This window comes from Phascolarctos cinereus, unplaced genomic scaffold (assembly GCF_003287225.1).
Source record: "Phascolarctos cinereus isolate Bilbo 61053 unplaced genomic scaffold, phaCin_HiC Scaffold_4;HRSCAF=312, whole genome shotgun sequence".
Classification (NCBI taxonomy): Eukaryota; Metazoa; Chordata; class Mammalia; order Diprotodontia; family Phascolarctidae; genus Phascolarctos; species Phascolarctos cinereus.
The window spans coordinates 492735319-492751951 of NW_027555847.1; the positions used below are offsets into that span (position 1 = coordinate 492735319).

General features: G+C 38.2%; 1 protein-coding gene across 1 annotated transcript in view; it reads left to right on the plus strand.

Moving 5' to 3' along the window:
• Window positions 1-1136: 1136 nt before the first annotated feature.
• LOC110212571 (desmocollin-2-like) overlaps window positions 1137-16633 on the plus strand; it is a 41796-nt gene continuing 26299 nt past the window's right edge. The window contains 4 exon segments of the mRNA XM_020992580.2: window positions 1137-1556; window positions 6737-6821; window positions 12175-12374; window positions 12649-12768. Coding sequence (XP_020848239.1) covers window positions 1488-1556; window positions 6737-6821; window positions 12175-12374; window positions 12649-12768 — 474 coding nt within the window. The 5' untranslated portion in view covers window positions 1137-1487.

A 16633-nucleotide genomic window follows, 5' to 3' on the forward strand; every position in this document is an offset into this window, starting at 1 on the left:
TATAACCCTTTGATGTAATTTGCAAAACATTACCCCATATATATGTATACACATAGATATAGACATGTAGATATAGATATAAACCACTGGAGATACAATGACAAAATAAACAACAGCCACTCTCCTCTGAGAGCTTCCAGAGAGCAGGAATTATTACTATTTTTTTTTTACTTTCTTTGTATTCCAAGCTTAGTTTTACTGGCTTATAGTAATACTTTCTACTAAAAACAAAACAAAAAAACCAAAAGTGATCTAGGAAGTCAAGAAGCAAGCTCCAATGCTGACTCTACTATTAGCTATGTCAATTTGGACAAGTTATTTCATTTTTCTCTGCCTCAGTCTCCCCATTTGTAAAGTGAAAACATTGGCCCCGGGGGTGGGGAACTTGAGGCCTCGAGGCCACCATGTGGCTCTCTAGGTCCTGACGTGCTGGTCCTTTGACTGAATCCAAACTTCACTGAACAAATCCCCTTCACAAAAGGATTTGTTCTGTAAAACTTGGACCCAGTCAAAGGGCGCACCCAAGCACCTACATGATTCTCCAATGCCCTTTCCGAGTCTGAACGTTTAGTTATGAACTACAGAAATCTCTGATGTCCTTCTTTAGCCTACAAGTTCCAAGAGCAGGAACTGCACCCGGAAGCACAAGGTGAGAAGACAGGCCCCTAGCAGCCGGCACCAGAATCGAGTGGTCCACAGCAGGCAGCTAGGACAGAAAGTCCCTTTACCATAAGGGAACTTGAACCTGTGAACGTGAAGCCTATGAACTGAGACACACTTAGGTGAACTTAAAGGATAGAGAGCTAAAAACACGGGAAGGAGAAAGGGGGAAGGGAACAGCAAGGAAAAAGGTGGATTACCGCAAGATCGTGAGCCAGCTAGCCAATTCCACTCTTTTACCACCTGAATGAGTCTCTTCTACAAGTTGGTATCTTTGCTTGGGGCAGGGCGTCTTAATAATCCTTAGCTCGATAACGAGTGTGTGTGTGTGTGTGTAAAGTAGGTGGCGTTTCCTCTTCAGAGGAAAAAGCAAACCATGGCAGGTTAAAAAACTTTTTTTTTTGGAAGGTGAGTGGCAGCAAAAGGGAGTTCCCACCTGTGGCTTTCTCAGAGTCAGGAAGAGTTGAGAAAATGCAAAGGAGGGGCCACTCTGTCTTACGGAAGCTCTGAGGCCCCACCCCTGGGTCCGAGAGAAAAGCCCCTTGGGCAGAAAGGCCGGAGAGGCTTGGTAGCTTAAGAGAAACAAGGAAGAAAAGCTACACCCCTGGTGCTCCTCCTCCAGCAGCAACTGCCACTTCTTGCTTCCTGAGCTCACTCTCACCTGGGCAGTAGCCGTGGAAGCAGCAGCACCTACACCTGCGCCAGGCCAGGCTCCCACCCTCTGCTGCCTAGCTGCCACCGCCCGACCCTAATTTTTCCCACCTGCCTGCGCTCTCCAGCCTGTCCCCTCCGCCTCAGAGTCCTCTCTGCCCCTGGATCCCGCCCCGATGGCCGCGAGCGGGCTGGGGCACTTCCGGATTGCAGCCGGCTGCCGGCTGCTCCTGCTGACCCTCCTGGTGAGTTTGGCTGCGGGTCACCGCGCGCCTGAGAGGGTGCGAACACCGCTCCCAGCGAGCCAGCCAGGGAGCCCTACCAGAGGATGGATCTGTAGCGCTGGGGTCGCGGACCCGTGAGAGAATTGGGGAGTAGGGACGGGGTGAGACTTGGGCAAGAACAAAGGAGAGGTGAGCCAGGATAAGTAGAGGAATTAGAACTGGATTTCTAGATCTGGAGACAAACGGATATCTTTATTAGATTTTAATCAGTTTAAGTGGCTGGAGATAAAAGCATCTGACTGCATCCCAAATTGTGGCCTCTAGGTATAGGGTGTGGATGAGCGCGTGTCAGAGCCTAGATGCTGGAAGGGGCCTTAGAAGCCTTTTAGTGCTAAGTCTTCTTTGTACAGATGGGGAAACTGAGAGCCAGGGAGGTTAAATGACTTGCCCAAGGTCACCCAAGTAGCAATTGTCAAGAGTCAAAGTTTAAACTCGGGAACTCTGACTCTGGAGAGAGTTCTGACTCATTCTGTATTGTACCTATCTGCACTGCCCTGTGCTGCTTGACTTCCTCTACTGCTTTGGTACTAAATCACCTCTTGAGTCGGGGGGCAGCGGTGGGGTTCAGGGACTGCTGCTTGAGGTGTTTGGCTGGTATCACAGCGGTTGCTGGTTTTATGCCTCTTCCCAAGAGAGCAGCAGTGTTTCTGGGAGCTTCTTCCTCCAGGTCACTACTAAACCCCAGGTAAAAGAAAGCTGAGGTGGGAGGAGGAAGAGAGTAGCTGTGGAGATTTTGATGTCCCTCTCCGAAGTGAGGTTATCACCCATCTCTTCCCCTGAACTTCAACTAGTGTTTCTCCTCTCGTGCAGTTTTGGGAAGGGGTTTGGCAGATGCTGGGGTGAGCCGATCTGAAGGTGACCTGGAGAGCCTGTGGGAAGAAGAAGGAGACAGGCTGGTAGAATCAGCTGGGGCTAGAGGACAAGTGAAGAGAAGAGAAAATCTCAGTGGAAAGACGTGGAGCTTGGCAGCGTCCTAGATTTGGTCTCAGGAAGTGCTTTTTCTGGTGGAGCTTCAGACTTTGAGGCCAATGTCATCCTGAAAGGGGAATGAATCCAGAAGCACTCACAGGGCCTTTAGGTAACTGACCTGTGTGATTTTATCTGGAGAACAGAGTACATTTGTATTAAATTTAGACCATCTGAAGAGCTCTGGATAATTTTGGAAAAGAGGCAATTATTGAGAAAACCAAATGGAGAATAGGTGTAGGAGTAGCTATTCAACATCTGAATTACCCAGCTACTTCTCTGCCTTTTTTGTTTGTTTGTTTTGTTTTTTATACAAGTAGATATGAGTCTACTTATGACTTAACAAAGTGTCCACATCACCCTTTTTGAGTCTTGAAACAAGAATATTTGTGTGACCTGTTAGGAGCTTGTTAGCAGCTCTAGAATGGTTAGAGAAAGTTACCCAAATAATAAATGATTTTCCTATGTGTAACTATTTGTATGGATCATATATTTCATTTTTGCAGTAAAATTTGTATTAACTCAACTTTTACACCTTAAAGTGGTTATTATGTGCGCAGAAATGTCAGATCTCAATGAATGTTTTTAATGTGTTCATAAAAATGTCACACATATTGGCAACAAGCAATATTTGTCAAACTATTATCTTAATCACCATGCCCCCTCTATATTATGTAATAATTTAGAAGAATTGTCCATGGTTAAAGGTAGTGAATTTGGCATTATGTTATATTATGTTTAATATATTATGTTATATTTGGCAAATGGAGAGTAATTTAGTTATATGTGATCATTGTGGGTTTTCACTCATCCATAAGAATTCAAATCAGTGTTTCGTTAACTTTGGGTTCAATTCAATTTCAATTCAACAAATACCGCATCGTTTTCCCTATACAGTAGGCACTGTGCAAATCAATGATAATATAAAGAAAAAAATCCCTATGATTTAAAAGGATTTTACGTTCTACTGGGTGGGTACAACAGGGATGTAAATAAGAAAAATATAAGGAAAACAGGAGAGAGAATGAAAGCTCCAGATATGTGGAGGAATTCATGTGCAACTAGATTGCTTATGTGAGCAGCTATGAGCAAAGCCTAGTATCTGTTACTTCTTTCTAGAGAAAGTTCAGGAGAATTTTTTTGATGGCTTCTAGTTTGAACCCTGGATTTCCTAAAGCATACATATAATAGCAGTCTCAATCACTTGTTGAGCATTCAAAAGTTGGCTATTGACCAAGTGTGAACTACTTGAATAGGCTAGATTTATCTGTTCTCCCCCACCCCTGAATTCTTCCCACAAACTCTGTTCCCCTTCTAATCTTTGAGGTTTTGTGGCTTTGGCAAGGATGAGTTGAGCTATGACAGGTTTTGTTATTAGAAGAGTAATATGAATAGCAAAAGAATGGCCACACCTCATTCTCCACCTTGGTTTGGTGGTGTTCTCTAATGGGAAACTAGTGTCCTTTCCATTACTCAGGATTTCTCTGTCAAGGATTAAACCACCCAAAAATCTGGAGGCAAAACTAGATTTGAACTCAGGTCTTCTTGACTCCAGGCCCAATGCTTTATCTACTCAGTCACCTAGCTGCCTACAATTTTATAACTGTAAACTTATATAAATGTGAGAGATTGTTCCACTTTTTCTAAAATATTTGTGCCCTTCAAAGAAGATATGTGCATACATAGTTCTGAATACTATAGGGTACACTTATGCAGTTACATATTGGGTAGTAAACTCACTCCATCGTAGATGAATTATAAGTACTAAAAAGTTGCCTGAGGCCATTAGATGTTAACTGACTGATTTAGGATCACTATGCTATTCAGATATCAGAATGGGGATTTTAATCCAGGTCATCTTGACTTTGAACCTAACACTTTTTACTAGGCTATAGGACTTCTAAGCTGAAGCCCAAACAATTGCCATACTTTGTTTTTTTGGGGGGGAGTTAATTTTGCTTTGTGTACTGAGAGGTAGAAATGCTTCACATAATTTAAATTGATATGTGGCTAAATTATGGTAGAGTTAGGACTATAAAATGTACCTTTAAAAAAATCCGCAGAACTGTGCTTTGCTGAGATTTTATGTAGTGAATTTTGTATGGGAAAAGCGTCCTTTATTTCTATTCTTAACATCCATGAGACATTTCAGACCTGGAGATTTCATTGTGAGACCTAAAGCAAAAGGAGGCTAAAGACAGAGGGAAAAAATACCCCATAGGTGGCGAAGTGGATAGAGTACCAGGTCTGAAGTCAAGAATACTCATCTTCCTGAGTTCATATCTGGCCTCAGACACTTACTAGCTGTGTGACCTTAGGCCAGCCACTTAACTCTGTTTTGTTCATTACCTGTAAAATGAGCTGGAGAAAGAAATGACAAACCACTCCAGTGTCTTTGCCAAGAAAACCCTAAATGGGGTCATGAAGAGTTGGGCACAACTGAAGAACAATAGTAATCTTGCAAATACGCTAATACACTAATACTATATAAACTCGAGAGGTAACAATATGAGACAAAGTTAAATCTGTTCATAATACACATTGTAGGTTTGTGGTACATGAGAATTTGAAAGGAAAACTCATTTGATTTTGTTGAAAACCAGTTTTGAACCAAATAATTTTCTAAAGTATTGATCTGTGTTTATGAACCTTATAAAATGTTTGTAATTTCTTTACTAAACACTAAGTGGCAACTTTGCACAGTATATAGACAGCTAGCCTCCCCAGTCAAATTGACTTGTGTTCAAGGCCAGACTCTGCTCCATACTGACTGTGTGATGCTTGCTGGGTAAGTCACTTAACCTCTCACTGCTCACTAGGGCTATAAGTTAAGGAATAATTTAAAATCTTCATTAGTGGAGGATATTTCTTTACAAGGGAGCACTCTGTATACTAATGAAATCATGAGTCTACATTAAACACTAAAGTATTCCTGACTCTCTAAAAAATAGAACAGATAACTTTATTTAGAACTAGAAGAGCTTTATACCCCCTTATTGTATATTTGAGGAATCTGAGTCTCAGAGAGGTAGAATAATGCACCCAAGTCACCCAGTTCTCCTGACTCCTGTTCCACTACACCACACTGCTCTTGTGATCCAATCTAAGCCAATCAAACAAGGATTAGTGAATGTCTTCTGGGGGCATCGTACTATGCTACAAGTTGGGGCTGCAAAGACAAGGTGGTAAGTAGTCCCTGCCCTTGTTGCTGTTACAAAACTTTCAAAACAAATAAAACATTTTTTAAAAAGTCAGAAAGGACCAGACAGAACAAAATGCAGTAAATTTCTGAGTATACTTTCAACTTTCAAAATATTTGAAGCTTATCTGTCTTGTTTTATCCTCATGTGTGTATCCAATATAACATTAGATCTAATTTCTGAGGCAGCTCATACAAATGGAGAGATTGAAAGTGACATTGTATGTTTTTATCTGGCAGCTAGCAGCCACTAAACCATGGTAATGTTGGCTGCCATCCTTGGCACATTATTTTCTTCAAGATCATATTCAATAATTTTTTAAATTAACCATGGAGGGAATCCAATTATAAATAAAGAGCTGTTGTATGGATTTTTGTTCTTCCACATTCATCCTGTTTTTAAACGTGCACTACATTTTACCGTACAGTTGAATAACACTTTACATTTTTGGACACTCTTTCATGATTCTTGTAACACTTTAAGGTATTCAGGGCAAACATCTCTACTTTACAAATGAGAATATTGAGAGGTTGTAAGTAGCTAAAGGTCAAATGGCTACTAAGTAGAAGAAGGGACCAGGATTTAGGGCTTCCTTTTATTATTCCACATACTTTTTCCAGGTATGTCCCTTCCAAATACTGTCCTTCCATTTTAGTTTGCTCAAGTGATTGAATTGGGCAGCTAGCTGGCACACTGGATAGAGTGGTGGGCCTGAAGTCAGGAAGACTCATCTTCTTGAGTTCAAATCTGGCCTCAGACACTTACTAGCTATTTGACCCTGGGCAACTTACTTAACCCTGTTTGTCTCAGTTTCTCATCTGTAAAATGAGTTGGCAAAGGAAATGGCAAACCTTCCAGTATCTTTGCCAAGAAAATGCCAAATGAGATCATGAATAATCAGACATAACTGAACAATAATGAAAGGCCTTTCCTTGGATAGTTGCAAACAACAGTTAATTCTGATTTTCTTTATAGGTCTTGAGTCTTTCCTGTGAAGCCTGCAAAAGGGTGACACTTTCTGTTCCTTCTAAACTCGAAGCTGACACTTTTGTTGGTAGAGGTAAGAAAATGAAAGAGAAATTTTTCCTGAACCATAATTTGATATATTTTCTTTAACTGTGATGTTTGAAGGCAGGGAAACTGTGAGGTGATAGATCTTTGGAATTAGTATGAGAATCAGTTAGAAGCAGATTTAAATTAGTATAATTTTCATAAAATTTTTGTGCTCCATAGTTTAAGGATTAATTTTTGGGGTGGTGAATACTCTTTTACATACTGTATGTCTCCTAGGTTAGCTACTTTCCCTCCACCCCTTAACTATTTTAAAAGAACTACAAGTCTCTAGATACTTGGGTTTTTTTAGGGGAGGGGAAGAGGGCTATTCTGAAGTTTTAATAAAATAGAATTTTAGTAGTAAAATATTTCCTTGTAAATGAGATCTGGAAAAATGACTTTGCCTTTCAAAAATTTTGTTTTGAAGATGAAAAACATTACTTTTAAAACTTCTGATTGGCATGGGGAGAGTGTCTAAAATACATATATGATTTAGGTCAGTGACTGCAAACTCAAATTATACTTTATGTAACATGTTAGATGATTTCCTGTAAGGCTTCACTAGATTTAGGGGTCAAAAGACCTGAATTTGAGTCCTGCCTCAGGTTTTTACTTACCATGTGACTTCAGACAAGTCACTTAAAATTTTAGAACCTCAGTTTCTTCATCTGTAAAATGTATGATAATATTATTTGTACATTCTAACTTGCCATGTTGCTGGAAGAAGTGTGTTTTGTAACTCAAAGGCTATGCAATGTGAGAATTCTCTTTTTTTTTTTTTGAGGGGGAAGATAGGATTTTATCAGTACAGAGAACTCAATTTGGAAACTCCTTTTACTAAACAGATAAGCAACTGTTCTATAACTTATATTCTTAGTTGTCTGGGACAGTGAGAGGTCAAGGACAGAGCTGGTTTAAGTTAAAAATGAGTCTTGTGTCCTGGTCTTCTGGACTTCTAGGCCAGTGCTACATACACTTGGCTTATTTATTTATTTTTACTTATTTTTGTTGTGTACATGTAGTTTTATGGCATTGTAAAGGCAATTTGAGTTCAAATATGTTATCCTAGGGGGAAAAAAATCACTTTGCTAAAAGGCTATTAAGTATTATTGGTTCATTAGTTTTTCTCTTCCAAAGGACAGTGGTGCCTAACACTTCACCTAGACTATAGTGTAGTAGTTCACCCATATTTTTTTTTCCTTGTGACACAAATAAATAAAACATTTTTAAAGTGCTTTCTGTATGCAAAGCACTGTGCTTTGTTATCACTGAGGATATATATAGAAAAGCTAGACATGAGGACAGTCACTTTTTTTTTGAGATTCTTATGGGCTGCTAGGCCTTAGGATAATGTTTTCCTGTTACATTAGAAATCCCCAGTAAATAACCGCAAGTGCTAAGTCTCTTTTGGGGCGACCCATACCTCTTTGGAGCTTTTTATAGTTTATTTTCTTTAGGCTGACCTGTTTGTCTTAGTGGGATGAGTTCAGAAATAAATCCATTTAGATTGATCTATGTGCTGTAAGGGTTCACTGAGGAGATTTTGGATGCTCTCTGTGTTTCATGAACTCTTTGAAAATTTTTTCCCAGGCATTCAGTTAGAGTTCCCTATGTATTATAGGAATCCAGAGATTCCTCAGAACTGAACTCAGTCTGCATACCTGGGTCTAGAATAGAGGGGCTGTTTGTATGGAGAGTCAAAACCCTATCTTCTTACTTCTACCCCCAGCCCTTCCAAGTAGGTCTGTGTTTTTACATAAGAGCCATGACAAAGCAGATTATGAGGGCTAGCTTTTGTCAACCTAGATCTCTTCTCTCTTTTGGGTACCCTGTTGGGACCAGACTTGTCTTCTGAGTGGAGAAGTTTGTTTTTTCTTTTTTCCTCTTTTCTTTATTGTCATTGGGTCAGGACCTTTGCAAGGCCCAAAATGGGCCATAACCCATTAGATATGACTAATCTTTGGAATTAAGAATAGGAACGAATTAGAAGCTATCTTAAATGAAAAACAATTCAGTTTTCCTTCAAAACTTGCCTTTAAAAAATCGGTCATTGTTAGTGATTTTCCCTAGTAATTCACAAATGAAGGTTATGTACAGATATTCAGCATTTAGATACTGAAGTAGTGGGAAGACAGAATTGCGGTGGAATGGATAGCAAGTCCTTGGTCCAGGTCCAACTTTTGGCGCATACAATCTGTGACCCTGGGCAAGCCAATTGACTTATTAGTGTAACAGACAACTCCCTATGACTATAATACATGCTTATCTACATTGATAGAGGAAATTGCTCACCAGGGAGTCCCCTATATTAATTAAATAACAGGTCCAAATTAAAAAAAAAAAGTAAAATGAGACTTCAACAAATGTCCTACTCAAATACCTCACTATGACTTGGAGGTTTTGATTTTGTTTTCTCAAAGACTCTTCAGCAGAACCCAAGGTAAAGTCCAACCTTAGGCATGGCCCTGGAGGTAAACAGGTGTCCAAGGATCAGCCTAGCTTAATGTGGAGAGGCTAATCACCAACATGGCAGCCAGATGATAAACTTTTTGTTCATAATAACCACTGAAACTAATAAAAATACAAATCAGCCCTAAATCTCTTCTTCTGTCTTTGCAGTTAAAGTGTCACAGTGATAGATAATGGAGAAGACAGTACCAAGAATCACAGTTATTTAGAGTAGCTACCAGCATTAATTTAACTGTGGGTATTCTAAATGTAGGATATTTGTTCTGTGACCAGTGAATTAACATTCTAACAGTGGAACTGAATAACAACTTGTCACTTTAAATAAATATAACAATATGCCACTATAAATAAAACCAGATATAAGTAAATTGGAATTGTATGGATGGACACAATGTGGGAAGTAAATAGATTTAGATGAAAGAGTCAATGTTTGTCAACGGGGAAGGAAAAGAATCATTTCATGTGACACTTGGTCATCTTACTTCAGGGTACTCATAAGTAAGCAGACCACCATGGAAATAATGAAAACTTATAGACTAACATCTGTTGAAAATAGTGGCAAGGCGGGTAGTTTTTATGAAGAATCTGACCTTGCCTTCTCAAATGTCAAAATTTACCTTGATGCGTATGACTTCCTTGTGAAGTTGGGCACTGAGCAGGATTGTGAAATCCATGTTGAATGTAGTCTAAGCATGTAGTGAGAGTGAGGGTTAACAAGATGGCCCAAATGTTGTACTAGTCTCCACAAAATATTTAAAAGAATTTGAAGAAGGCTTTGGATTTTTCCTTTATGAAGAATTTATAGAAATATGGGGAAATATTAGCATAGGATGGAAGGGCTTTTTACTTGTAACAACTGGAGTACCCACACTATTGGGATCAAGAATATTTTGAAGCATTAATAGAGGATTTTAACTTTCTACTTTGAGATCAGCATTCTCATTCCACTAACAGCAGAGCATCTGATAAATTCTTAACTTGCTACTCTGAAAGCTTGCTTTCCAATGTATACTCTTTGCTGACTTCTGGCCAGAAAATCTTTTTTTGTTGTTGGCAGTTTAATAAAGGAAACCTTGAGGAAAGTGGTACTCTCATCATCATTGTCATCATCATCTTATTAATATATATTAGTAATTAATATATTTTCACAGTAACACCAACTATAAAAAATAATAATATAACAGGTGATCCTAATGGTCCCCACAAGTTTCTCAAGGACAAGAAGAAAAAAAAACTTGGGGATGTTGGAAAATGTACACCTGCATATATTTTTTACCTTTCCCATTGTCCTACTGATCTATTACTTCCAGAAAACTTCCTGGGAGCATTAGGAGCACATGTTATGCTAACTTACATTAACATAGCTCTTCACAATTACTGCAGTGTATTCATGTATGTTTTCACATTTGTCCTTTTGATTCTGCCTTACAGTTCCATGCCTTTCCCACTATACCATTCTGTTGGCATTGTGCCACATCTGCATCTATAGCACCAGATTCCTTGACATTAACTTTGACTCTTTCCTCTCCTTCATCTGTTTAGTTGCCAAGTTTTGATGATTCCAGCTCTGAAACCTCTTGCACATTAGTGTTCTCCTTTCTTTTCTCATACCTTTGTTACCACCTGATGGAATTTTTGTAATAGTTTCCTACAAGTATTCTGTGCCTTTGCTCTCTCTACCAACTTGGGTTTATTATGGTGTGAGAGGTTAAGACCCCTCAAAGACTGGAGTACAGGATAGGGTCATCTGGAATGAATTCACAGACTCAAGCATTCTTTGAGTCAAGTTGGCAAAGATTTATTGTCAACTTTATACAGCAGGCAAAGATTCTTAAGGAACCTATGAGAGACTGAGGATGGAATTGGGGTTTATATGGGAAAGGAATGCTAGGGTTACTAATTAGGTAATCTAAAAGTCCAGGTGTTTTGGGGAGCTATGGATGGGGTATAGGGAGTATACCAGACAGGGAGGGAGTTGTCAAAGGCATGGATCTTGGGAGTCTGGTGAGAGGAAGTGTCCTTGGGCCAGGCACCCCTCTCTCTCTGTCCTGATTAGAGAATGCTCTGCAACAAGAGAAAATTTTCCTCACAGGACAGGAGCTTACTAAAAATTGGGAGGCTTCCAGAGACATGACCTTAGGGCTGGGGCCTAAGCATCCCAATACTCTCTCACCCAGCTTTGTGTCACTAGGGAGAGAGATAAGTGTTTTGCTGGGGCCGACTCATGAGTAATTGCTAGGCACAGTGTCCCTGGGCTGGGAGGAAACTGCCAGGGTTAGTGTTTATGAGGCCAGGGAGAAATTGAGGTCCAACCACAACACCCAAGCACCCCAATCAGGTTCAAGTGCCACCTGACACTGGTTGTGTGACCCTGAGCAATTCACATACCCTCCCAGTGCTCTGAGCAGCTCTCTAAGACTATAGCTCTAAAGAGGATGCTAACCTGCAATGGCTGAGAGAAATTCCTTAGCTTAGAATCCATTGTACTAAAGATATTACAGGTTCAGTCACTAGACCTAGTTGAGAAGAACAAAAGAGACAGAAAGGATCGTGAAACTAAGGATGAATATAAAAAAATACCATAGAACTATAAGAATAATATCAGTAAGGGAAAAATGCAAAATGAGCTGAAGCTTACAAAAAGTGCTAAAGACAATATAGGCTATATCAGGAACAAAAAGAATAACAAGGAACAGATAGATCCATTTTTAATTGCCTTGTTAACAGTGAGAAAGGAGAATTATACAACTTGAATTTAGTTTCCATCTTTTCTATGAAGGAGAATGATCTTCAAATAACTCATTATGCTATAAAGACCATATAATTCCTTGTAAAATATATTTTGCTTTTGTTTGCATTTTACAAATTGTTGTGATTTGTCTCTCCTGTAGTTAATCTAGATGAGTGCCTTCCATCTGCAAATATAATCCATTCAAGTGATCCTCACTTCAGAATTTTCAAAGATGGTTCAGTGTATACGACCAATCCTGTTGTGTTGTCTGCTGAGAAGAGAATGTTTACTATTCTACTTTCCAACACAGAGAAGAGAGAACAGAAGAATCTAGTTGTCCTACTAGAATATCAAAAGAAGGTATAAAAGAATGCATCAATATTTTTAATGTGTATTATTTCTTTTTTATCATTATGTTGTCTCTTCATTGGTAAATTATGCCTGTTGCCTACCCTTGCATGATGTTGACTTTTGGCCAGGTTTTTCAAGTTGCTATTATTTCATTCCTCTTCTGTTTCATCAATCTTGCATCTCCTTCTTGGTTCTTATGAGACAGGTTGCTTATGGAGAGTCTAATGTTTGGAAAAATAGCCATTGATTTCACATGTGTATTTTCTCTGTTTTCTAAATCCAGCTACTGAAGAAAAGACATTTGAGAGAAACAGTACTTAAGCGTGCCAAGAGAAGATGGGCTCCTATCCCTTGTTCATTGCAGGAGAACTCTTTAGGTCCTTTCCCCATGTTTCTTCAACAGGTAATTACATTTTTGCTTAATTCTACAATTCTTTTTACCCCTTCAAGTTGGACGCTGACTTTTCAATCACTTAAATATATCATGGCTGCCCTCTTTATATGTGGTGTGTGTTTAATGGACCTATGTATTTAGGTACACATGACATATATATTTTTGGATTTTCTTTTTAGAAAAGCTTTTGCCACCTTTCATAAAGTAGTAAAATCTTTATAGCTTGGTACATGAAACTTCATAATGTGAGAGTGACTCCCAGAAATCAACAAAGAAACCTCAGAGAATGGACACTGTCAGAAATGATAAAATGCAAAATTTAAATTGTGTGTATTTTGATTGTCTACTAGAGAAAGGGAGTACTGTTATTGATTGACAGTGAATATAAAAGCCAAATCCTGTGTCTTAACAGAAGAAGAGCAAAAAATAAAATTTTAAAAGAAGAGAACACACTGGAGAACAAAAGTGGCGTAGAAATTAGGGGAGGGTACCCTGGGATCTTGATATAAGAGAATGAGATGGAGAAATAGTATGAATGGGAAGGGAGCAAAGATGCATATGAAGTGTGGTATAAAAATTATTCAGAGGCTAAGCAAAAGTCCTTATGTAAAAATCCTACTTGGTTTAGCATTGTGACATTTAGGTAGTGATGTGGTAAGGTATAATGTATTCATTTGTGGGCATATATACTGGCATACTGGCAAGCTAAGATATGATTTCGTACTGTGTATACATACATACACACATATATAATATGTATTTATGCATACATGTATAACAATATTCACAAATGTAGTTTATATATGTATTTATGTGCATGTATATATATATATATATATATATATATGCACATGTACACAAGCTTAGTATCATTAAATTAGGGTGCCATTTGGATATGGGAATTCTCCAGTCAAAAAATGTTATTATCTTTGAATAAATGCCAGCTGGAAAAGTAAAAGATTTTTAAAAGCCAAGGAGTTTAAATTTGAATTATATGTGTTTTCTGAATGTCAAAGTTAGACATGGTATTAAAAAGCTGTAGTATATAAATTCCTTCAGTGAAGAGACTGTTATTTTTGTTTTTGTATCATAGTCCCTAGCATAGTTCTTTGCATCCAGTAGGAACTTTGAAAATATGTGTCCCAGTGTTTTAAAGTATGATCCCACACAGTCTGTGGAACCTAAATAGGCAGAAAGATTTTGTGGCTCTTTTATAGAACTTTGTTTAGGGGATACCCTATCTTCAGTAACATTTTATAGTGTTGCCGAAACTAGTCTATTTTGATTATACTTGCCCTTGATGGTGCCAGTGAATAAAATGCCCTCAGGTTTACAAAGATTAAAGACAGATTGACTGCTATTACAGGTCTTAATGCTATGTATGGGTTCCCATAAAATAAAACCTTTAATGATGGGAAAATGTAATCATCTTAGAGGTTTCTAAGGTACTACACACTCACCTAAATGGGAAAAGGTTTTCCTTTTTTTTTTTCTTTCCTCTGATTTGTTCCATAACATTTTATGTATCTTCAGTGAATGAAAGATCATCTTAGCAGCATACAGTTACCTGAAGAGGCACTCATTAGGTTGTTGTAGTATTCTGCTCCCTCACCCCTCTTCCAGTGATCAGAGTTAATTTCTGGAAATATTTTAAGTATCTAATTGAAATAAGAGTATTAGATCATGTTAGCAATCTTTGGATGAGTGCCATTAAGAATATGAAATATTATTACAAAAGAGATTCCATGAGATGCCATCATGCTGATGTTATATGTCATATAAGAGTTTTCATCTTGTTCTAATGTGAACAATACAAATTTTAATATGGCTTGTACTTGGAATTCTTTCAGTCAATTGATAAGCATTTATTAAGTACGAGCTGTGGGCCAGGTGCTGTATTAGATGCTAGAGATAGAAAATAAAAAATGAAACTGTCTCTACCTTCAAGTTTACATTTCATGAGGGCAAACAACTTGTACACATGTAAGTGGAAATAGATACATGTAGACATACAGAGAGACATATAGGGAATTGTCTTTCACATATATTAATATATAATAACATACAATATAGCATATATTTAAGACAAACAATTTCTGAGGGTACAGAGTGCTGGTGGTAGTGACAATAACAGCTTGGGCATGGATCAGGAAAGGCTTTATATAGGAGAAATATGTAAGCTGAGGCCTGAAGGGAGTCACAAAGTCTAAGAGACAGAGAGATGAGAAGGAAATGCATTTTAAGGAGAAGGAAAAGTATGTGCAAATGGAAGGAGACAGAAAATAAGATATTGTGTATACCAAAGAGCATACAGGATAATTTGCCTGGTATGTAGAATGCATAATAATGCTGAGAAGGTAGGCTAGAACCAAATTTTAGTGGGCTTTGAATATGAAACAGAAATTTGTATTTTATCCTAGAGCTAATAGGGAGCCAGTCAGGTTTTGGAGTGTGGGAGCAACCAGAACTGTGCTTTAGGAGTATTACTTTGGTAGTTGTACAAGAAGAGATTGTCCAGTAGAGAGATGTTAGGCTTGAGAGACCAACGAGGAGGCTATTGCAATCATCTCAACAGCAATGAGTGGGGCCCTGAATTAGGGTGGTGGTCTATGACTGGAGGAGAAACAGGTGCAAAATTTGCTTTGTAGGTCCAAAGGCAAACATTGTTAAGGATTTTGGGACAAAAATTTGAACTGAATTATGATTACAGAAATATCTATTGTTGAGAGATAATTTGAAAGTTTTATAATTAGGATTAGAAAATGTCATTGCATGTTGTTGAAATAGCAAGGAATAGTATTCCTCCTTACCTCTTCAACACAGTTACTATAAGAAGAATGGATTAAAGCTGACAAGGAAGTTCATGTAATTTTTTTTTAATTTTAGTTTCACTAAGACAGTATGTTTTGAATGTTCCTAAGAATTCAAAAGACATTGATAAAGATAATAAAGAGGGGCAGCTAAGTGGCGCAGTGTATAGAGCACCAGCCCTGGAATCAGGAGGACCTGAGTTCAAATCTGGTCTCAGACCAGACATTTGACACTTACTAGCTATGTGACCCCAAGAAATCACTTAACTCCAAATACCTCAGGAAAAAAAATAGTGAAGAGTTCATGGAGAATGAGAAAATTTCTTAGGAAATGGCTGCTTCAGATTTTGATTCAATATATGAGGAAAGTAATCATTTGATCTTAGAATTTGTAAGAAAGAAGGTAAAAAAGCTGGGGACAATGTGACATGCACCATAAATTTGACAAGAGTATGTTTCAGAGGGCTCAGAGAGAGGATAGGTGGGATACCATGGCCTAAAATTCCATAAGAGAAGGCATCCTGGAAGCTTGTAAGAAGGAAATGCCAAAGACCCAGAGATATAACTCCACAAAGCTAAGTGAAATTGTTCAAAGAGACAAAAGTATATTTACAGGGCACTCATAGTTCAACTGAGATTAAAACAAAACAAGACAAAACAATATGTATAGATGATGGAAATGAGGGTAGGTAATGAATAAAAAAATTGTCATATGGTCCTATAATATCAAGAGAATTAATGCTCAGAATAAGCTGAGGCTAGGCATTCATAAGAAGCACACCCCCCCAAAAAAAGGTTGTTTTGAAGCTATATTGAGGGCAAAGAGGACTAAAGAAGATCTCGGATAGTACTTTGTAATGAGCAAGATGATAGAATATGAGGGGAGGGAACGTAAAACTAATCCTTTTTTTCTATTTTCTCTGCAACAAGAATGATACTTAGACTACCAAGACCTGAACAAAAAAAAAATGTCTAATAAAAAGTTGAAACTCAAGATAAGTAGGGAAAATAATGAGAAAGTACTTAGCTATACTTGATAAATATGTATCAATATATTCCAGTGA